Source organism: Muscardinus avellanarius (assembly GCF_963383645.1).
Source record: "Muscardinus avellanarius genome assembly, chromosome: 12".
Lineage (NCBI taxonomy): Eukaryota > Metazoa > Chordata > Mammalia > Rodentia > Gliridae > Muscardinus > Muscardinus avellanarius.
The window spans coordinates 91749676-91774505 of NC_137798.1; the positions used below are offsets into that span (position 1 = coordinate 91749676).

Here is a 24830-nt window from a genome sequence, read left to right on the forward strand (position 1 = left end):
CTGCAAAGACAGAGTCAACTCTGTGTTGATGCTGCAGTACCACAACAGGGGTTCTGGAACTGGAGCAACGCTGGAGGCTTGTTAAACTCAGACCTATGGCCCCACCCCTAAGGCATCTGAGTCCGTCAGTCTATCTATCAACTTCCCAGGTGATGTGGAGCCTTCTGGAACAGAAATGCAAGAACCATTTTACATTACAGGGCATCTCTGTCTACACAGAGGCAATGAAACTCTGATCTAGGCTCACTGATCCACAGGAGTATCTCAAGAGAGAAAAGATACAGGCATTCAGGGACTACCAGAGCTTTTACACTGATGTCTCCAGGTTTCCTTTTAAACATGCTACCAAATACAACACTTCCCTTCGGGGATAACACATCCAGCTCAAATCAACATAATCTCTGAAAACAATTCACTTCCTACTCAACACCTAACTGCAAGTAGGAGAAAAGAAAACTCACATACGACCAATAGAGCAAGCAGGTACTCCAAGGCAAGAGTAAGTACACCAAGAAATCTATTTTGGAAATGGGGTGGGAGAAAACTGGATCTAGCATTATGTGGCTGTTACACTTTATTCAGAGTTTCTTCTCAGAGGATTTTGCACAGTGGAATTTTACTGCATAAAGGAAAATACATTTAAAAAAAGAAGAAGTACCTACAACAGTTACACAGTTGGAAAGATTCTGTTTAATTATATAATCACAGCTGGACAGTCTTCCTGCTTTACAGGAAGACTGAATGATAAGTAAGTTAAGCCCAGTCTCTCGTATACTCTGACACTGGAGTTTTTCTCTCTATAGATGATCATGAGAGTGAAACCAAATTATGGAGCCAACCTAGGTGTCCATCAACAGATGAGTGGGTAAAGAAAATGCGGACTTTTACTCAGTCATAAAGAACAGAATTGTGTCATCTACAGGAGAAGAGATGAACTCAAGACTCTTCTGCTGAGTGAAGTCAGCCAGTCTCAGAAAGTCAAGGGTTGAATATTTTCTCTCTGATGTAGAAGCTAGAGAGAAAACAGGAAACAAGAGAGGCCTTAAAATGTGAGGGAGAGACCAAGAGAAGAGTGGAGGGTGGTGGGGAGAAAAAGGGGGCTTGGAGAAGAAACAGTTCCAACAATGCTATCCCACACACACACACACGGAGGCGTCACGCCAACCTCACCACCACGGACATGGGGGGTGGGGGGGAGACACACACCAAGGGCTGTGTGCACGTGTGGTTGTACCACTTTGAACTTTACTCCCTGTGATGCATACCTACAATGCACCCAAAAATGTATGTTTAAAAATGTACTGTAAAGCCGGGCGTGGTGGCGCACGCTTGTAATCCCCGCGCTTGGGAGGCAGAGACAGGAGGATCGTGCAGGTTCGAAGCCAGCCTCGTGCGCTGGCTTAGGAGACCCTGTTTCCAAATATAAAAATGTAAAAAGAGGTCTGGGAGTGTAGCCCGGAGGTAGAAGGGCTTCCAGGAACCCCAGTACCACCAAAAAAAAAATGTACTGTAAACACTAAAAATACACTAATGCAGCACAGCCATGCTAATATGAGACAATGTAAGCTTTAAGTCAAGGCACATATATAGAAATAAAAAAATTTCACAGGGGAAAAAAGGGTCAGCACTGTGACGTACACCCTGCCACCTTTCTGGGTTCATCAGAAGTGTGAAAGGGCAATAGATACTGTCAGTACCATAACTCACTCTATTTAGAGATGAAATGAGGGAAAATAAAACCTTCCTCCTTTTTTTCTATAGAATTCCAAAGTAAGTGTTTCTGTTATCAGAATCTGCCAGGCAATTTTTTAGACAAGGGATGGAACAGAATGAAAGTGTAGTTTATTCTTTCAGAGCCACAGTCTGTGGACACTGAGAAGAACTGTGAACACTGACCACACTTGAGAACTTATTAGCCACATCAGCACTACAGATAACTAAGCTAATTTCCCCTTTCCTGCTCTCAGGAAGAAGAAAATGATCAGAACCAGGCTGTGAGAGGTAGTCAACAGAGCCAGACAGACCTCCCCTCCCATCCCTGGTTCTGCCACTTACAAGTATGAGATCTTGGTGAATCTCTTTCCCAAGCCTCAGTTTCTCAATCTAGAAGGTGGGGAGAGCTATCTCTGCCACAAGGTAGTATGAAAAGGATGTAAAGGTGTCTGGTATCACCCAGTCCCTCCCACAACCCCAAATAAGTAGACTCAGAGCAGAAATGAGCATAGGATCTGTGTGCACCTCTGAGCAGAACTAGCTGCCTCAAACAGAGGGTGGAATTAGGAAACACAGAACAAAGAGAAGAGACCAAATCATAAAGATTTTGGAAATCAGGCATGGAGGTGCTGGGCTGAATTGGTAACAGGAAAAGAGTCACTGCGTCCTGCTGAGCAGAAAAGCAACATGGTCATAGGGCTCGAGAAAGATGAAGACAGTACTTTGTAGATACCAAAAACCACCATTCCCTGGTTCCTTTTCTTTCAGGATATATCACTCTCCTCCTGTTTCCAGGGTCTTCCCCTTTTCTGTCTCCCTCATCTCCTTACCCACGGGGACAGATCATGGGTAATAGACCATCTCTTTATACAAGTAAGGAGCCTCTCAAATTTTCTGGAGTTGCACAGAGAAACAACAGAGTCTGGGTTTAGACAGAACCCTCTATATAGTGTTCAAAGGCGCGCAGGACAGGGGTCGCCAAAGAAAAGTTCAAGGTTTCCTATGGTGGCTGGCTTCCAAACTGATGATCAAAGTAATGGTGCCCATGGACACAAACCCAGTCACCTCTTTTACAGACCCAAATGATGAAGTCAGGAACTCCACTGTCATGATCAGAAACTTCAGTAAAAGTATTACCTTAGAAACAACCTGATAAAGTCATCCTAAATTAGGAAAAACTCTTCACTGCACCACAGTAACTCTCCACAGAGCTGTAAGAGCTCCGGGACTGGAGAGCTGGCAGTTTCTAAGACTGATGTCAGAGCTTGGGATTGAGAGCTGTGAGTGAAGCAATACAAATGATAAAGACGTTCTGTGGCATTCCACAGATAGGCAACTCAAGGATCTTCTCTGATTCATCTTTCCTTCACCAAACAATTTCCAAGCTTCAGATATTGCTGTCTGATGGCTTTGAAACAGACTTCCAAGCTCCTTTTATAATTAAAAGCTCTAAATTGTTTTAACTTCTGAAGTCGTTAATACCGAGAATAAAAACTTCCTGATAACTGCTTTTGCTTCCTCCTGCTGAGGACGAACACCAAGGAAGTTAGATGACATGTTTCTAACACAGCCCAGCTAAATCTACACAAGCATAGTATCTTCTGCCTTTGGTCTCACTCTGCCTTCTCTCCTCCTGTAAAACCTTTCCTTGCCCCTGAGCTCCCTTGAGATGGAGAGATGAGAGAAAAATAAGCTTACCCGATCATCTTCCTTCAGAGCTAGTGTTGAATGTGTCTATTTTCCTGCCAACCTGACTTCCAATTATTTATGGAACACAGGGCATGGAAGAACCTAGCCTCTTGCCCAATGGCACACACTTGTGATCCGACTACTTGGGAGGTCAAAACAGGAGGATCACAGGTTCAAAGCCAGCCTCAACAACTTAATGTTTAGTCTGGTGGTGTAGCTTGGAAGTAGAATGTCCCTGGTTCAATCCCTGGTACCACAGACAGACAGATAGACACACACACACACACACACACACACACACACACACACACATACACACACACACACATCAAGTACCCCCACCTGGTAACAGCTTGACATTATCATTCATTGCTTCTATATATAAAATGTGTGTATGTATACATATGTGTTTTCACAAAAGAATTATAGTTGAAATAGGAAAAATAGAAAAGAACCACCTAAAAAAGTATAATAATAAGTCAGCAACTTAAAATCTCACAAAGGGGTAGGTGAAGATTTGGCAATTATACCCTTCTTTTTTTTTTTTTTTTTTTTTTTTTTTTTTGCAGTACTGGGGATGGAACCCGGGGGCACTGTACCTCCAAACTACATCCCCCAGCTCTATTTTTTATTCTTTATTTGGAAACAAGGTCTCACTGAGTTGCAAAGGGTCTCACTAAGTAGCTGAGGCTGTCTGCGAACCACAATCCTCCTGACTCAGCCTCCCAAATGCTGGGATTATAAGCATGGGCCACCATGCCTGGCTGGCGATTATATCTTAAGTGGATAAAAAAATACGACTTGTCTCTTCATGTATCTAAATAAAAATGTGGAAGCACTAGCTATGTGAAGCTAATTTGCTTTTTACTATTGCCATCTACAGTCACCTGGTAAATAGATTTTCTATGAAGTCTAGAACATGTAATTTTATGATTGAACCAGCAGGTGGCAACACTAGATCAACAAATCAACTCTCCCGGACCACAAACCACTCAAATCAGGCTATGAAACAATATTAACTTATAATTTGGTCCAAAATTCCTTAATTTTTATACTAAAATCAAACTTCTCCTAAAAAAAATCACTATTAAATTGGGAAAATCTGAAGGAAGGACTCAGGGATCAAAATAATTTGTTGGTCTGTGGTCACCATGATACTCAATTATTACACACCTATTGGGTTCTAACACAAGGAAGACTATTAAAAAAAAATTTTGCATTAGAATGTACCTGACAAGCCAGGCATGGTGGTACATGCTTGTAATCCCAGCATTTGGGAGGCTGAGACAGGAGGACCTCAGTTGGCGGACAGCCTCAGTTACTTAGTGAGGTTCTTTGCAACTCAAAAATTAAATTAATTTAAAAATATATATATATATAATTAATTAGTCAATTAATTTTGTTGCTGTTTCAAAGTAAAAAATAAAAAATAGGGCTGGTGATGCAGCTCGAAGGTAGAATGCCCCTGGGTTCCATCCCTGGTATCATTAAAAAAAAAAAAAAAATGTACCTGACAAGAGTACAAAGTTATTTCAGCCAGATCTATGCTAAGGATATCACTCTTACGCACCATTGGTAATCTCCTATAATGCTGATGGTGTTGGGAGCGTCAGCAGCCCAAGTAATAGGTCGCTGGTTGAGAACTTGGCGTAGTGTGAAGCGATGCTCTCCGGGGTCGTCAGGATTCATATAGTACTCAAAAACACCAGTCTGATCAGCAAAGTTTGGAGCTTCACTAAAAAACGGGTAATCTGTTCAGAACACAATAAATTCAGTTTATTGTCAAGTCCCTACAGTATCTTATATTTTGGAGCACATGAAAAAATTTTTAATAGATAAATAACACTTAGAACCAGCAAGTATAGGGTTTAGAGCTAATAAAGAGGTCAATTTTTATATCACCCAATTTTCATCCGTTTTTATATTAACCAAATAGTTGAAGAGACTCTACTACAAATAGTCAAAAGGGCCTTAGATACCAATCAGCTAGAAGAGTCTTTCCTGGGAAGGGAAGCTGAGATCCTGCAGTAGTGACTGGTAGAGAGCGCAGAAATCTCCGACTCTGGTGGAACAAGCAGCCCTGATGCTGCCAGAGGTTCAAGTTACTCTCCAGCTACATAAATTCCCTCCCTCTCACTCTCGTACTAATACAGATTCAGGAGCAGATTACAGACCACCTGACCCTGTCTCTGAGGCCAATAATTCTATACGACACCTTTTTATTAGTCAATTAATTTTGTTGCTTACTGTGATCTAGGAATAACCACAATGATCATGTCGTCTAACATCTTTTCAAATGGTTCTCCTAAGTTACCTATAATCAAAAGCTTTCTAATGACTTGAAGACAGATCTTCCCAGGAGAGCCATAATATAAAACTCCCAGCCACCGCTAAAGGATATATAATGATTTGGACTGCCCAAGAATAGCATGACTGCCCCTAAGCGCCAGTTCACTAACACCATAAACAGACAGACAACAGTAGGGCTTAACTGTCACACAAAAGGAAAATGCCAGGAATGGCTAATCAGGAAGTAGCAAAGTTACAAATCTTAAGTTTCGCCAAAAACAACTTAGAATTAAAAATTTCATTCTGACAATGACTTCTATACTTTCTCTGGTACTGAAAAATACTAAGTCCTCAAATTGAGATTTATCTTGAAGTAATACAAAAATCGGATCTCCTTTCATTACAAAGGAATTTAAGAACTAAAGGAATGTGCTTTGGACAGTTGTTCCAGCATGTACCAAGTCTGACAGGTAGGAACTGACCTACTACTGCTATAGACAGAGACCAAGCCACATACTCACCATCATCGAAGTCATCCTTATAGGTCTGTGGGAAGGGCTGGGACCTGGGAGGCAGTGGGTGGCTGCCTTTGCTGCCCGTGGTGAGGGTGGTGAGTGTAAACAGTTCATCCTCCTGCAGTTCCAGTGTGAAACTGCTGCCAGTGTCCAGGAGCTGAAAAGGGAGATACTGCTAGTTCAAAGCCAGGTACTGTGGTTCACCCCATTAGGGCAAAAGAGCTTTAAAAATAAGTTTAAAAGCCGGATGTGGTGGTGCACGCTTGTAATCCCAGCATTTGGGGGGCTGAGACAGGAGGATCACAGTTCGCTGACAGCTTCGGCTACTTAGTGAAGCTCTTTGCAACGCAGTGAGACCCTGTTTCAAAATAAAGAATAAGCCGGGCGTGGTGGTGCATGTTTGTAATCCCCGAGCTTGGGAGGCAGAGACAGGAGGATCACGCAGGTTCAAAGCAGCCTCTATGGCTTAAGAGACCCTGTTTCCAAATAAAAATATAAAATAGGTCTGGGAGTGTAGCCCGGAGGTAGAAGGAATCCCAGAAGGAATCCAGAAGGAAACCACCAAAAAAAAAAAAAAAAAAGAATTAAAAATAGATCTGGGGGTGTCACTCGGGGGTAGAATGCCCCTGGGTTCCATCCCCAGTACTGCAAATTAAATAGATAGATAGATAGATAGATAGATGAAAATCCCAACACATTTGTTAGAACTTCCTAAACATTTGTGAAAGATATCACCAATACTAAAGGCCCTTGGAATCCTTTTTTCCTAAGTCTTTTAGAGGACTATAAGAAGACTATAAAACCATACTGAATGAATTTTTTAAAGAATTTTACTTCGGCCGGGCGTGGTGGTGCACGCTTGTAATCCCCGCGCTTGGGAGGCAGAGACAGGAGGATCGCGCAGGTTCGAAGCCAGCCGCGCTCGCTGGCTTAGGAGACCCTGTTTCCAAATAAAAATGTAAAAATAGGTCTGGGAGTGTAGCCCGGAGGTAGAAGGGCTTCCAGGAACCCCAGTACCACCAAAAAAAAAAAAAAAAAAGAATTTTACTTCATGAAGGAAAGCAGGATTAGATGGTTACCTATTTCTATTAGCCTATTCTTTCCCAAATCTCTTTCTACTAGCCTATTATTTTCCATTACACTATAGATTCTTTAAAGCTGGTGTATATTCAATATATGCAACTAAGAGACCTGGTTTTTTCTCTTTTAGAACTTACTAAAGAAATGTTAATAAAATTTCACTGTTGACTCAACTGTTAGCCACAGAAAATCTCCTATAATTAAGAAAGAAAATCTTTCTCATTATATGTTCAATATGTATTTTGGTTATCAAGTTAGGTTTATGTACAATTTATGATCTTGGATATTTAACTTTAAGTTTTTGCCCTCATCAATAAAACAAAAAGAAAAAAATACGTAACTTACAGAGCTACTCTAAGAATTAAACCAGGTAACATTGGTAAAGTTCAGTTCGAGTTGTGAAAAACAGGAAATATTCCCTATATCATAACTGTTCTATGTTAAATGTAGACCTCTGAAGATATTAGAATTCCTTGCATAACTAATGTAGGTATTAAATTTACGCTAATTTTATAAAACTTTGAAAAGTTTTTTTCTACTTTAAAGAGGTTTAGGTTTATATTATATCTTGGTTTTAAAAGTAAAATTATGATAAATATTTGATACCATATTTTGGCTCAGGAATAACCCCAAATTATAGCCATTTTCCTCTGGGGAAAATCAATTTTATTATGCTATGTCTAGCAATCTGTCATACAAAAAATACAGTCTGTTTTTTTAACTTGATTCAACTGTTAATCACAGAAAACTTTTTATAGTTAAGAAAGAAAATCATGCTCACTACATGAGCAAGTTAGGTTTATGTCACATTTATGACCTATATAATAATAAGTGTTTAACCATTAGCAGAACATTAATAATTATCAGAAAAAGTAGCAAGATTTGTGTCAACTAGGTAAAGAAATGTGCTTGCATGGGCCAATTTATTCTTTGAACTCTTTCCTGAGAAGCCACCAAGGGCTAAGGACTGTAGGAGGCTCCTGGGTTACCCTGCTAAAGAAGGCAGGGTCCTAGTCCTCAAGGTGCCCAATGTAGTGAGAGAAGTGTTTAGCTAGACCAGCACATAGTCCTAGGTAGCTCTGTGCAAAGACTGGTGGGAAAAGCTTCAAAGGAAGTGAAACTTATACTGAGTCATGAAAGATGCCAAAGCTTTGAAGAGAAGCCATTCTAGGAGAAGGAAAAAGTTGTAGCAGTAAGCAAGTGGGCATGCCATGCTTTGAAAAAGGCAAGAGGTTTAGTCTCTGAGGAGAGGTGAGTTCAACAGCACATGCGTCAGGAAAGGAAAGCGGTCTTCCGCCTAGTGAAGCGCACTTAACTGCACACCACACTTTACTGCACACCACACTGGCAGCAGTGTGACGGCCGCCCTTGAGAAAGTCGACCTACAGGAGGTAGGTTCAAATCAGCATCACTTGGAGGGTGGCAATGAGGAACTGAAACGGGTAGTAACAGTGGGAATGGTGAATAAGAAATAACAAGAGAGACATGTGGATGGAGCATGGTCCATATTTGACCACTGGTGGAACACTGATGGTGAGGTGAGGCGGGAGTCTCAAGACTTAAATTTCTCATTTGGGCAGCATGGTGATGGCAATACCATTCACCAAAACAAACCAGTACCTAAGAGAAAAGCCATTCTACAAACACAGAAACTTCTATAATGGCTCAGAGGATTTCTTAAAAAAAAAAAAAACCACAGTAAATTTATCTCTATTACTTTGTAGCTATAAAATCAATTACAAATTTAAAAATTCCTAGTTTGTTTCTGTTCCTTTCTACTCCTTTACTATAACAAAGCCCAAAATATAGAAATTGGTTTTAAAACTACCCATAGAGAATCCAGTTGCTTAAAAATATATCTCTCGGATGGCTTTCCAAGTTTAGTGTACCACACCTGAAGCGTTTGTATTTCACTCTAGAAAGAAGACAAAAGAAAGCATGGTTGAGCAATTCATCGCATTTTTTTCTTAAGATTTCAAAAATCAGTAGACAAAAGTAGTATGATGACAACATACACTCTGTTTTTATTTACCATAAGAGCCATCTCAAAGTTTATAAACAGTAATATTCTTTGAAAATAGGAAGACATTGTTCAAGCAAATACTTTACTTTCATAAACAGTAAAATATTTTAGCAAATATTAAAAGAATATTTTAGTGCCTTTGCTTCAAATATACTCATCATCGTATCTGTGTAAAAATCTTTTACAAATTCTTTGGTATAAAACGTAATCCTTGCCAGGTGTGATGGTGCATGTGTGTCATCCCAGTACTTGGGATGTTGGAGGTCAGCCTCAGTAACTCAGCGAAGCTCTCAGCAACTTAGCGAGACCCTGTTTCCAAATAAAAATGTAAAATAGGGCTGGTGTAGCTTAGAGGTAGAATACCCCTTGGCTCAATCCCCAGGACCACACACAAACACAAAATTTCTTATGCCACTAGAATTAAGAAGGGTATTGCATTTTCTCAATTCAAATTTAACAAGAGGTATAATTGCTACTAACCTGGTGATTTTGTTTTGTTTTGTTGTTTTTAGTATAGTATACTGTAAAGATGAATACTTGAAAGTTTCTTAGACCACAGGATTTTTGCTCGGACTACCAAGAACAATTTGCTTGCAAGTAACTCATATAAGTGTTCCTCTAAACCACAGAGAGGTTTATCTGACTGGCTTCTACCCTGTTTGATTAAACTGAGTCTGGAGAGCTGTGCTCAGTGGCTCATGCTTGTAATCCCAGTACTGTGGAGGCTGGGACAGGAAGATAGCAGGTTCACAGCCAGCCTCAGCAACTTATGAGGCCCTCCACAACTTAGTGAGACCCTATTTCACAATAAAAATATAAAATAAAAATAGGACTAGGGGTGTAGCTCAGAGGTAGAATGCCCCTGGTTTTCAATCCCCAGTACCACAGACAGAATGAGTCTGGAGAAAGAAGATACCATGGCAGATGTCCATTCATAAGCAAATTGTTAATAGTTCATAATATAAGACCCCACTTAAGAACTGGTTTGTGACAAAATATACAAATTCTCAAATCAAAAGCAAAATAAGTATATATATATATATATGTATATATGTATATATATATATGTAATAATAAATAATATATATATATATACATACATATATATATATATATATACTTACAAAAGATCCCTTTAGAACAAAGGTAGCCAACTGGTGTGACACATTGTAGTAAGGAAGAAATGGCCGTATACACACAGAATGTTTATGACTCTGAGGAAAGAAAAAAAACATGTAAGTTCTCCAAATTATATACAAACTATCTTATAGGAAAAAAATTAAATACTTAATGCCCTAAGATTAATAGAAATGGCATACATTAAGTAACAAAATAAATTTATTTTTAATTTTAAAAGCTTATTTTCTAATAAAACCTTAATGAAGTATATCATGTGTGCATGGTCAAAACAAATCTCAATAACATTTCAATTGTATCAAACCTTGAATTTGTAGCTAAACTCCAGAGACATTCCCACTCAGAATTATTTTAATTGTATCAAACCTTGAATTCATAGCTAAACTCCAGAGGCATTCCCACTCAGAATTATTTTTTGCTATAAATGTTTTCCAAGTAAAATATATCAAATAAAAATAGAAGCTTGGATTCTTTTTGTTTTTGTGAAAACAGAAAAGGTACTTCACAACTCAGTGAAAACCTGTTTCATAAATAAAAAGACTAAGAAGTAGGGCTAGAGATACAGCTTTCAGGTACAGTGCCTGTGGATTCCATCCCCAGTACCGTTAAAAAAAAAAAAAAAAAAAAAAAAAACTATAGTAAAAAATTTAACTAGAGATATGAGACATTTTGACAGACAGGTCAATACTTTATTAGAAAATTAGAGGAATTATAAATATATTTGTACATAATAAGATAGTCCAAAAATAACATGAAACAAAAATTGACAGAACTAGGAAAAAGAAGACAGTCAATTCAACAATAGTCATGGGTTTTAATTAGTCACTACTAATATGATAGAACAAAAAATGAAGAATATGACAAGTCAACTAGTCCTAGGAACCATCTATACAGAACTTCACGTAAGAACAGAATATGCATTCTTCACAAGTACACATTCTCCAGGATGTACCATATGCCAGCCAATGAAATAAACTTCAATACATTTAAAACGACTGTAATAAACATATTCTTCAATCACAAGGAAATGAAATATAAAACCAATACCAAACATCTGGTGAAACTCAGAAATGTAGAAATTAAATAATATCTTCCTAAGGTATCAGAAGATCAAGAAGAAAATCACAAGGGAAATAAAAAATTCCTTTAAGATAAAAATGTAAACTTTAAAATACAATAGCATACTATTTTATAGCGTAACTGCTATAAAAGACTATTTAAGAAAAAAGAAAGTGTCTAAAAGCAATGACTTTCCTTCAACCTTAAGAAACTAAAAAAAAATATTTAAAGAGCAAATGAAATCCATGGGAAACAGAAAAAAGAGTAAACACTAGAATGAAATATATTGAAATACAGAACAAATGGAAACTGCAGGGTTGTTTCTTTGAAAAGATGAACAAAATTAAACCTTTAAGGTTTAAGTAAAAGCTTTAATTAAAATTAAAGCTTTAAGGCTAGCAAGGACACAGAAGGCTCAGGTAGCTAAGATCAGAAATAAAAGAGGGACATTTTTACCAACCTTTCAAAAATAAAAAATAAAGAAGGAAATATATACAGGAATGCTTTGTACAATCACATGCAAATAAATAACACCATTTTAAAAGACAAATGTATAGAAAAACAAAAACTACCAAATCTACTGAGTAAATATAAAGTCTAAATAGACCTATAACAAAGTAAAAAGAGATTGAAAACATTTGTAATGGAAAATTCCAGGACCAGATGCCATCACAGAGGAATCCCAACATATATTTAAAGAATTAATACCAATCTTTCACAAATTCTTCAAAACATACTTCCCAATTAATTCTAGGGGAGGAGGCATATTACCCTGATACCAAAACCAGACAAAAACATCACAAGAAAATGGCAAACCAATAGCTCTTTTGAATATAAACATAAAATCCTCAATAAAATACTAGTCAATCAAATCCAGGAGCACATAACAACAAAGTAGGATGTATCTCAAGAATGCATGAGTAGCTCAACATACAAAAATAAGCCAATACAACACAGCATATTATATCATATTCTTGGTATAAAGGGCAAAACCAACATGATCATACCAATGGATACAGAAAACATTTAACAAAATACCATTCACTGGAAAAAGTGACTTGAAAAATTAGTAATAAAAAGGAAATATGTCAACCTGAAAGTATCAGTGTCTACAATAACAACAAAACACAGATATCATTACACTTGATGGTGATTCCCCTAAGATCAAGAACAGGATAAAGATGTACTTTTTCCATATTTCCATTTAACACTGTACTAAAAGTTTTAGCAAGAACAAAGAGACAGAGAAAAAAAAGGCATCTAGATGGAAAAAAAAGTAAAAGTATCTTTATTTGCAGGTGACATACTCATATATAGTATATAGAAAGTCTCTAGGAACCCACTTAAAAGAATATTAACTAAAAGCCAATAAAATACCTAGGAATAAACCTAATCAAAGATGTAAAAGACCTCTACAATGAAAACTATAAAACATTAAAGAAATAAATTGAAGAATACCTTGGAAGATGGAAAGATCTCTCTTGCTCATAGATAGGCAGAATAAATATCATCAAGATGGCCATTCTGCCAAAAGTGATCTATAGATTCAATGCAATTTCCTATCAAAATACCAATGACATTCTTCATAAACCTAGAAAAATTAGTCATAAATTTTATATGGAGAAAGAAAAGACCCAGAATAGCCAAAGCAATTCCTAGCCATAAGAATCACGCAGGAGGCATCACAATCTCTCACTTCAAATTATACTACAAAGCTATAGTAGTTAAAACAGCATGGTATTGGCACAAAAACAGGCACACCGAGCAATGGAAAAGAATAAAAGAAACAGAAACAAACCCACACACTTATAGTCAATTGATCTTTGACAAAGGGGCCAAATTCATACACTGCAAAGAAGACAGCCTTTTCAACAAATGGTGTTGGGATAACTGGCTATCCATTTGTAGAAAAAAATGGAACTAAATCCTTACCTCTCACCGTGCACAGGAATCAACTCAAGATGGATCAAAGACTTAGAAATTAGACCAGAGACTGTGAAACTATTAGAGGAGGGCATAGGCTCAACACTACAACCTATAGGCACAGGCAGTAACTTTCTCAACAAGACCGCCAAAGAGCAGGAAATTAAAACAAGAATTAACAAGTAGGATGGCATCAAACTAAAAAATTTCTGCTCTTCAAAAGAAACCATTGCCAGGTGTGGCAGCACATGCTTGGAATCCCTGCACTTGGGAGGCTGAGACAGGAGGATTGCACAGGTTCAAAGCCAGCCTCAGCTACTTAGTGAAGCTCTCAGCAACTTAGTGAGACCCTGTTTCCAAATAAAATAGGTCTGGGAGTATAGCCTGGAGGTAGTAACACACACACACACACACACACACACACACACACACACACACACGGAAACCATCAAGAATCTAAAGAGAAAGCCTTCAGGATGGGTAAAGATTTTTACCAGGTACTCCTCTAATAGAAGGCTAATATCCAGAATATATAAAGAACTCAAAAGACTCTACACTAGCAAAACAAATAACCCAATCAAGAAATGTGCAACTGAATTGAATAGACACTTCACAAAAGAAGAGATACACAAATGGCTAATAGATACATCATGGAGATGCAAATCAAAACTACAATGTGATTGCATCTAACCCCAATCAGAGTGGCAAGTATAAAGAAGTCAAATAACAAAAAATGTTGGACAGGATGTGAGGAAAAAGGAACTTTTTTACACTGTTGGTGGGAGTGCAAACTAGTTCAGTTGCTATGGAGATCAGTGTGGAGATTCCTTAGAAAACTGGGTATCTTTCCAAAGGGGGTGAAATCAGAGAACTACAGTAACATGTGTATACCCATGTTCATAGCAGCACAATTCACAGTAGTCTAATTATGGAACCAACCTAGTTGTCCATCAACCGATGAAGGAATTACAAAATTATGGGATATACACACAGTAGCATTTTACTCAGCAATAAGGAAGAACAAAATTATGTCACTTGTAGGAAAATGGATGGAACTGGAGAACATTATATTAAGTGAGATCAGCCAAGCACAGGAAGAGAAGGGACATATGTTTTCTCTAATATGCCCACATTTGAGAGTATTAGAGATACCAGAGGGACTCCAGATAATGGAGGGGAAACATCAGCAAAGTTAGAAAGGAAGGGTAGGAGAGGAAGAAGGCTGAGGTTGATAAAGGAGGAGCTACATTTGAATATGTGCATAAGTGTGAATGTAGCATGGTCAACCTGAATGCTCACTGTTGGGAGAGGGAGAGGGGAAGCAGTAGGGGGGAGAGGGCAACAAGTACTGTATGAATGTATACCATTGTCAATACGATTCACATTATAATGTGAAACTATAGTGTACCGATAAAAAAATAAAAAATAAATAAAATTTAAAAAGAATATTAATGAATATAGTAAACTTGTGAGATATAAGATCAATGTATAAAAATAAATTGTATTTATATATGCTAGTAATGAAAAATATAAAAATAAAATTAAGAAAATTTATAGTAGCACCAAAAAGGATAAAATATTCAGGAGTAATAACATTAACAAAAATTTATAAGACCGATATACTGAAACCTACAAACTATCATAGAATTAAATAAGACATAATAAATAGAAAGACATCCCATATTCATTGACTGGCATGTCATAATGGCAATATTCCCCAAACAAATCTACAAATTAAGCAAAATCCCTATCAAAATCCTAGTGGGCCTCTTTGCAGAAATTGATAAACTGACCCCAAAATTAATTTTAAAATGCAAGGGACCTAGAATAGACAAAAAACCTTCAAAGAGAACAAAGAGGATTCACTTCCTGATTCTAAAACTAAACACATAAGTACGGTAATTAAGAGAGCATGGTGTCTACACAAGGATAATTTATATGAAAATTAAATATAGTTGATTCCAGAAATAAACTCTCAAATTTTTCAACAAGGGTGCCAAAGATAATTTAAGTATAAGGAAAAGTCTTTTCAATAAACGGTACAAGAACAACTGGATATCCACAGACAAAAGAATCAAGTTAGAAAAATGTCTACTACCAGTTTAAGAAATGAAATGAATCAAAGATCTATGTATAAGATTTAAAACTGTAACAGTCTTAAAAGAAAACAAAACTTAAATCTTCATGATCATAAATTAACCAGGCAATGGTTTATTATATATGAAACCAAATGATCAAGAAACAAAATAAAAAATAATCTAGACCCCACTCAAATTTGAAACACGTTTATCTCAAATGGCACTATTAAGAAAGAAAAAGACAATGCATAGAACGTAAGAAACTCATTGCGCCTTACCTGATAAGAGACTTTTAAACAGATTATATAAAGAATTCTACAACTCAAGAATAAAAACACAAACATCCCAATGAAAAAATGAGCAACGATTTTAAATATACATCTCTTTAACGAAAATATACAGATAGGCAATAAGCTCATGAAAATATGGCCAACATCATTTGTCACTAGGAAGATGAAAATCAAACTACAATAAGATACCATTTCACACCCACTAAGACATTTATAATCAGAGATGAATAACTGTTGGTGAGGATGAAGAGAAACCAGAAGCCTCATAAACTGCCGGTAACAATGCGAAATAGGATAGCAACTCTGGATTTATCTAGCCATTCTTCAAAATGTTAAACATAAAGTTACCATTTGACCCAGCAATGCCACTTCTAGATATGCATGCAAGAAAACCAAAACACATGTCCAAAGAAAAATGTATATATGTAACTAAGATGGCATTCAGGAAAAGCTACTCCAAAATATTTTAAGATAAAGGAATTTAAGAAAACAGAGGAAGCAGGTATAAGAGCCTCCTTTGAAAGGTGCCCTTGCTGCATACAGAGGGAACAGCACCCTCATCTCTCTGAATACAAAGTTCTGGTGAAGAGGATGAGATGCCCACCAGCCTGGAAGCCTGCAGAGGACATCCTGGGACAACTGACAAACAGCTAGCAAAAAAGCAAGGATTCTTCCCAGGTCTGCCCTCTTAGATCTCTTTATGAAGTGCATGGTCAAGAGAATGTAAAGTACTCCTGTCTTCTTTCCAAATTCAGATTAGCAGGAGGAAAACAACTGTTTGTTTTGTGACTCTTATATAAATCTGGCTTGGAGCACCCATTTGTTATGGAGAAACAACTAAATATTGCTCTCCTATTTGTCTAAATTTATGTCTTAAAAATTTGGTTTGCCATTCTGACTTCCAGGGGCGTGTGAGATGTCAGTTTTGTCAGTGCAGGCAGCCAACTTTGTGTTGGGGTGGAGGCAAGAACACAGGACCCAAATGTGGGTTGTGCCTTCTTTCCAGGTAGTGTACTAGTTACTGCAAGCCCTGGGGGTGCTGGGGTACAGGGTTTTATGTGTCATTCTTTCCTTTGGCTATCTTCAGGAGTAGTTCTAGATCTCTGGAGATCGACATCTTTTGTACTTTCTTTAGGGACGTCCTCTTTGGTCCACGGTAGATCATAAAAGGAGTATTTGTTTGGGTTCTTACTCACTTCATGTGTACCTTAAGTTAAAATAATTCCACCAGGAATGCTTACTGTTTGTCCTGGACAAAACATGATAATAAGATATCTGAAAGGAATTTTCTACTCAAGAGCTCTATATTCAGAAGTTGGCCAAAGAGTAGGCTGAAATTCAGAACCTTACAAGAGCTAAATATATGTTTAAGGTCTCTGTCAGTTGGATCCTGGTCTCCCATGGGAACTTCCTAGTCAACTGAAAATCTCTTCTCAAGCCCTGGCTGACCATATACATATACATACACACACACACACTACCAAGTCTATCCATCTTCTCTTCCTTGGAACTGCACTGGCCTCCTTGGGGAGCATAAAGTCTCCCCTAAATGGCACTGGTAGGACCTCTTCCTACACTGCTTCTGTCTTTCTTCCACCTTTTGCCACCTTCGATCTTCCTCTACTCCCGAATCCCTGACTTTCCCACTTCAAGCCCCACTTCTCCATTCCTCTGAGCACTCGGGCAGACTTCACTCCTTCCCTTACAGCCCACAGCCACTTGACCTAAATGTAGGCCCCTCCTCTCAACAGACTTAGGATTCCTCAGAAACAAACTGCCTGGGACAGAAAAATGGAAAAGCCACAACCTGCATGAGATTACATGGAGGCCAAGGGAAAGTGTTGAGGGTCTCCCGCCACAAATATTGGTAAATATGTAATTACTGTGCCCTATCTTCCAGATACATAAGGTGGAGAAAAGATAAGTTCTGACTGTTTTATGTAAGCCAGGGAATGGTTTCACTGACTCATAGCTAAAATTTTTAAATGAAAGCTGTAAAACAATGGCATTTCTCTGTATGTTTATGTATAAACATGTGCAAAACATGAAATCAACTAAATCATGTATTTAGTTTTGCATGATGCTATTTTCCCAATACTAAAGAGGTAAATCCATTATCTATAAAAACATTAACAAAAAAATTACCATGGTTTCGATGATGATGGTGAGGTTACCTAAACCATCCGTCAGAGCTACGTAACTTCCTCCTTTCTCTAAATGGCCAACTGTTTTCAGGTAATACCAACCTGGTTGAGTAAACTGAGTTGTATGAGCTATATAAAAGCAAAGAAAGAGTAAAATAAGATAAAAATGGTCATGATAAGGTTTCCTATAAAATAAAAAAAGAGCTGTCTACCAATTCAAGTCTGATTGATTCTAAAAAGTTACTTTCTATTTGGGAGGAAGATACCTGCCAAACTTACATTTCAACTTTAAAATAATTATTTCAGTTAAATGGTATAAATGCAGAAAGAGTCTTATAATGACTAGTAAAAATAATGAACTTGTCAATTCAAGAGTATTGATTAGTCTTTTTTATAAGAACAAGATTAACTTGCTCCTCCCAACCTTGGTTCATCTCTATTTCCCCCACCCTAACAGAACTACAAAAACAAAAGACAGGTTTAAAAACACTTAGTAATGTCCTTCAAAATGTTTTGTGGTCTCAGATAAATTTCTTTCCACAACACATATATTTATTGGTCACCATTAAACCTGATCTTGAAAATGTATTAAGCAATATTCCATGTCCCTACCCCAAAAAAATTACAAAATTAGAAGAGATCAACAATTTCTACAAGTAAGGGATTAAACAAATGAGATATATAATTCTGACTTAATTTTGCCATATTTTTGGAAGAACTACTAAGGAGTTTAGAACAATATCATGATCACTTGCCTAATGACAAATTTCTCTGAGGAGAATACATCAAATAAAAAAGAAAAATCAGGCCGGGTGTGGTGGTGCACGCTTGTAATCCCTGCAGTTGGGAGGCGGAGACAGGAGGATTGCGCAGGTTCAAAGCCAGCCATGATGGCTTAAGAGACAGACCCTGTTTCCAAATAAAAAAGAAGTATAAGAACAGGTCTGGGAGTGTAGCCCAGAGGTACAAGGGTTTCCAGGAACCCCAGTACCACCTTAAAAAAAAAAGAAAAAGAAAAAGATGGGTCCAAAATTAAAACAACCTCACTTCAAATTCATAATTTTCCTTGGAAAGCATCTTATTTTTTAAAAATTTGATTTTTAAAATCTGTGGTCATTGCCGGGCATGGTGGCGCACGCTTGTAATCCCCGCGCTTGGGAGGCAGAGACAGGAGGATCGCACAGGTTCGAAGCCAGCCGCGCTGTTTCAAATATATAAAATAGGTCTTGGAGTGTAGCCCGGAGGTAGAAGGGCTTCTAGGAACCCCAGTACCACCAAAAAAAAAAAAAAAAAAAAAAATCTGTGGTCATAATTCTAAAGCAAAATGGCAGCTGAGTATGGTGGCACATGCTTATAATCCCAGTACTTGGGAGGTTAAAACAGGAGGATCACAGGTTCACAGCCAGCCAGCCTCAGCTACTTAGTGAGGCTCTCTACAACTTAGTGAAATCCTGTTTCAAAATAAAGAATAAAAAAAAGAAAGGAGAGAAGTCAGAAAGGCCATGGATTCAATCCCCAGTTCTGCAAAAAAAAGCATGACCATAAATATTTGATATTTTACCAAAAAAAAAAATGGAGAACAAAATTTCAATAATGACCAACAGATTTTCTATTTAAATTACATTCATTATTAGTAAGGATACATCCTTTCATGAAAAAGTAAAACAATGCCATCCACTGTCTGTCTGATCTCACTTTCCTTGTGACCAATGAATGATCTAAAGAAAGTTCAGGTTTCGATGGAAATTGATGAATCTATAAGCCTGTCTTTGATCTATGTAGGCCTGTCTTTGATCTATGATCTATCTAAGTCTTATCTGGAAAAGATTCAGTTGATTTCTTCCCAGTTGTAGAAAACTCAGCTTGTCTCCACTTACAATTCATTTCAAATTCCTTTACTCCACAAAAGTTTGTGCTGTGTTGACTTTTCCTTTGAAATGGTTCTAACATCTTCCTTGTTCCTTCATACATGAGTAACATCTTCAGAAATTACTCATTTGTTATCTATTTGAGAGTCGTGATTTTATCTTTCCTGAAAATTAGTTTTTTAACAACACACACCAATAGACTTAAGGAACAATTTGAGGTCTATATTTAAATATTCATTTAATGATCCAATAAGTATAACTTTGTTACTCACCTTCAATTTTATTAGCATACTATTCTAATCAACAAAACTGAATTAATATAAAAGGAACAAATCTCTTTAAGACTAATTCTGACTTTTAAATACTCTGAGTTATAATGAATATTTACAAATAATTTTATTAGTAATTATAATACTTCAGAGGATTACTTCTGTTCAACACGACACTTCCCTTTCTTTCCTCTCCTCTTCCTCACTCTCCTCTCGCCCCCTCCCTCCTGGACTCCCTCCCTTCCCCCTCTCCTCTTCATTTCTTAGATACACTTTTATTGGTGCATGATAGTCTAACATCACAATGTAGCTCAGAGAGTCATGACATACATGGCACCCAGCACTTGGTGAGCTTCCCCACTCTGCTCCCACTCCACTCCCTCCCCTTGGCCAAATATGATATTGATATTGGCATTGGTGCTGTCACATATCCACATGACATCAGTAGAAGTGCCTCTTCTGTTAATTCTCCCTCCCTTCACAACCACCACCCTCCCTTTCCCAAGAGGGTTTCTCCTCTATTATCTAAAGTCCATCTTGTAGCCCCCTTACTCCCTAGCTCCCACATATGGGAGAAAACATGTAACCTTTCACTTTCTAGGACTGGTTAATCTCATTTAACATAATGTTTTCCGGGTCCATCCATTTTCCTACAAGTGGCATAATTTTGTTCTTCCTTATTGCTGAGTAGAATTCTACTATGTGTATATCCCATAATTTTGTAATTCCTTCATCGGTTGATGGACAACTAGGTTGGTTCCATAATTAGACTACTGTGAATTGTGCTACTATAAACATGGATATGCATTTATCACTATAGTATTCTGATTTTAGTTCCTTAGGAAAGGTAACCAGGTGGGGTAGAGTTGGATCATATGGTGGCTCCATTCCAGTTTTCTAAGAAATCTCCACACTGATCTCCATAGTGGCTGCACCAATTTGCAATCCCCCAACAATGTAAAAGAGTTTCTATTTCCCCACATCCTTGCCAGCATTTGTTGCTAATTTGACTTTTGATGTTTGCCCTTCTAATGGGAGTTAGATGGAATCTCAGTGGAGTTTTGATTTGCAATTCCATGATTGTTCATGATGTTAAATAATTTTTATATATTTATTAAACCTTTGTATTTTTCTTTTGTGGAGTATCAACTTAATTCACTTGCCCATTTTAATTGTTTTTTTTTTTTGCAGTAAGTTTCTTAAGTTCCTTATAAACTCTTGATATTAGTCTTCTATTACAGGAGTAAGTAGCAAAGATCTACTCCCATTCTGTTGACTCTATTAAGGTTCTTGATGCTTTCCTTTGCTACACAGAAACGTTTTTTTGTGTATGGTACTAGGGATGGAACCCAGGTGCATTCTACCTCTGAGCTACACCCCAGCCCTATTTTTTATTCTCTATTTTGAAACAGGGTCTCGCTGATTGCAAAAAGCCTCACTAAGTGGCTGAGGCTGTCCACAAACTGCAATCCTCATGTCTCATTCTTCCAAATGCTGGAACTACAAATAAGCATGTGCTACCATACCCAGCCAGAAACCCTTTAATTTAATCTAATCCCATTTATTAATCTTCATTTTAATATTTTGTGCCTTGGGAGTTTACTGAGAAAATGTCTACCTGTACCTGGAGTTTTGGACCTATACCCTCCTCTAGTAATTTCAAAGGTCTTTCATTCATTTTGAATTGACTCTTTGTGCAAGATTATTTTCTAAGGCCCTTGTCTTAGAATAATTAACTATGAAATACAAATAGCAGCCCAGTTACCCAATATTCTTATTAAAAATTAGCAAATCTCATTTAAAATAAAGACACACACAGTTTGTATACTCCCCCAGGTATTTCCCACTTGGGCTCTTAAGGATCTATAGAGCGAAAAGTGGAATCTGAACTATACCTGATACCCAGATAGGAGATTCCACTACGTAGTTCCCACTCCATGGCTCCTGGGCAGTCATCAGTCCACATCGCCCATAAGGTAACTGCTCGTAGTAGCTAGCCACCAAATTCCAAGCAATTGTACTAAAAGAAACACCAAAACAACTTGTGACACAAATGTTAATGTTTAAGAGCCTGGAATAAAAGTCTTTGTCATCATTGCATAAGTAAATGGCCACAAAATGAACATCTAAAGCAAAAAAAAAAAAAAAACCGTAAGTTGCCCAAGTTTGCTACCATTTTGAAAAGTCTGGTGTCATATACATCTAAACAGTTGTAATAGTGAATCATATATTTTAAAATAATAATGTATATGGGATGTAAAAGGTTTTCTTTTTTTCTTAACAGTGGTATAGCCAGAAGATGAATCATGACCTATCAGAACCAGACATATCACAAATTTGAGTCAAATGTAAATAAAAGCTTTATCCATACCTGCTTTCCTACAATAGTCAGTTTTCTTAATGGCCCAGTTTCACAGTTTTTATGGATGTGACTTTGAACTGTTGCAAAGTTTTACAACTTAGAGTCAGACTGTGGGATCCAATCATGGTTCCATCACATAACCTCTCAGTATCCTCATCTATAAAATGAGGATAATAATTGTACCTCACTCACAAGATTGTTATTAGGATTAAATGTACTAATTCATATGAAGAGTATAGAACAAGGTCTGGGTCATAGTACTGCTGTTATTTTGCTCCTACCACAAATATGATTAGCTTGCTGGGCTGCTTTCTGGCCTAGTCTTTCAGATGAATACTCTAATAGTCCACAGAAGGTACTGAGCCCTAATATTGCTACCCCATGGTTCTCTTCGTTCTTCATAGCTAAAAGAACAGAGCTTACCAGAGAATTTTACTTTTCTGATGAATTCTTCAACCATCATAAAAAGTCAGACTACCATTGTTAGAAAATCAAAGCCTTTTAACTCTTTCAACATAAAATAGAAATAATAGTCCCAATTTTCAAAAATACCTCGCTATCAGTGAACATTATGAGTTCTCTTGATTTTGCTCACAGTTTGCGAGATGCTCACTCTCTTCCTGAGCTAGAGGTAGAAGTATAAATTGAAACTAACTTTCTGGAGTTGTTTAATAAGTAGCTGAGGCTAGCCACAAACCTGCAATCCCCCTGCCTCAGCTCCCAAGTGCTGGGGTTATAAGCCTGCACCACCGTGCCCAGCCTAGATATCTGACCTGGTCTTGTTAAAAGATCATTAACATATGAATGGTGAAGAAGAAAACTATTCTAGATTAAAAGAGACTTGAGGGCCATAATTTCTTTTTTTTTTTTAATTGGAGCACTATAGTCTCACATCATAATGTGGATCATAATTTCTAATGCAATGCATAGCACTTGACAAAACAAGATCTTCTTTTTCTTTTTTTTTTTTTTTTTGCGGGTCTGGGAATGGAGCCCAGGGGCATTTGACCTCCAAGTTACACCCACCTGCCCCATTTTTTTATTCTTTATATTGAAACCAAGTCTCACTGAGTTACAGAGGGCCTCACTAAGTAGCTGAGGCTGTCCACAAACTGCGATCCTCCGGTCTCAGCCTCCTGAATGCTGGGATTACAAGCGTGCGCCACCACGCCCGGCTATAACAAGATCTTCTTTTAAAAATAAAAGCTATAAATGATAATCTAAAAGACAGGAAAATTTGTATATAGACTGGATATTGGAAATATTTTTAAATGTTCACATATATGAAAATGATATTGTAATTATAGCTTATGTTTTAGAGTCACATTAAAATATTTAGGGATATAACATCATGACATATAAAGTAATTCCTTTTAACTGATAATTAAATACATATGTAACGTGCCATAAAATACAATTGCATGAATCTTACTACATTTAAGTTATACCAACTTTACTTAATATTAACCATATTTAAATATATATATTGGGAAGCCAATAAGGCAAAATGTTTAGAATAATTTAATCTAGGTTTGAGAATATGGAAGCCCACTGTAATTTTTTTTACTTATTTCTTTCTCAGATTTGCTATGATAAAAACCCTAAATGTTTTTTAATAACTTACGAAGTCATGTAGCCATTGATATAATTTTGATTTAATATGCGGCCCCAACAGCCTGCGCCCACATCACTATTTAAAGTGCTAAAATCTTCAGAAGCCCAAAGCTTCTTCTTAGTCAACTTCGCAGTCTGTACTGTATGGGTCCCAGGATAATGAGCCCTAGAAAAGAAAGAATATGATCAAGTGAGAAAGGTCAGAGGTGCTACATATATATATTTGTGGAGTGGATTAAAATACAAGTCTTCTCCAAGGTTTCCTATTTTAAAATAACTGGGCAGCTTCCCAATAGATGACACACTGAATGTAAGCAGCTGCTCTCCACAATTCTGTCTTGAGATAGACCAAGGACACTAAAAGGAATAAACCTACAATCATGCATAGAACAGGAAGACCACTGATGGATGAGGAAAGACTGGAAATCATAAAATAGATGCACGTATGTGATGGATGGAGAGGAGAGAATACAGCCCAGACCACGCTGAGAAAGGAGGAGGCTGGATCAGACTTTCCAAGGGCAGCTGGAGAGCTTGGGAGAGTAGCCTGATTTGTCTATTATATAAAGGAATACACTCTCTCTCACTCCTGACCTAAGAGACAAAAAGAGAGTGTGGCATTTATTTTCAGATAATATACAAAAACAAAACAACAACAACAAAAAGATGTTTCTTTCTAAAATAAACGACACTAGGAAAACTAAAAGGTGCTATCTCAGAGCATTTTTTAACAGCCCCACCTGGGAAACTGGATATCAGCAACTAGTGAATTGAGAC

At 37.3% G+C, this 24830-nt stretch overlaps 1 protein-coding gene across 1 annotated transcript in view; it reads right to left on the reverse strand.

The window, feature by feature from the left end:
* The window catches only part of GALC (galactosylceramidase), a gene marked incomplete at both ends in the record, with an annotated part of 81086 nt that overhangs the window by 35597 nt on the left and 20659 nt on the right, over positions 1–24830 (reverse strand). Inside the window, 7 exons of the mRNA XM_080707187.1 lie at positions 4973–5153; positions 6213–6363; positions 9115–9201; positions 10434–10523; positions 17942–18069; positions 21973–22097; positions 24064–24219. Of these exons, the coding sequence (XP_080563313.1) occupies positions 4973–5153; positions 6213–6363; positions 9115–9201; positions 10434–10523; positions 17942–18069; positions 21973–22097; positions 24064–24219 (918 nt within the window). The remainder of the gene's footprint in view (positions 1–4972; positions 5154–6212; positions 6364–9114; positions 9202–10433; positions 10524–17941; positions 18070–21972; positions 22098–24063; positions 24220–24830) is intronic.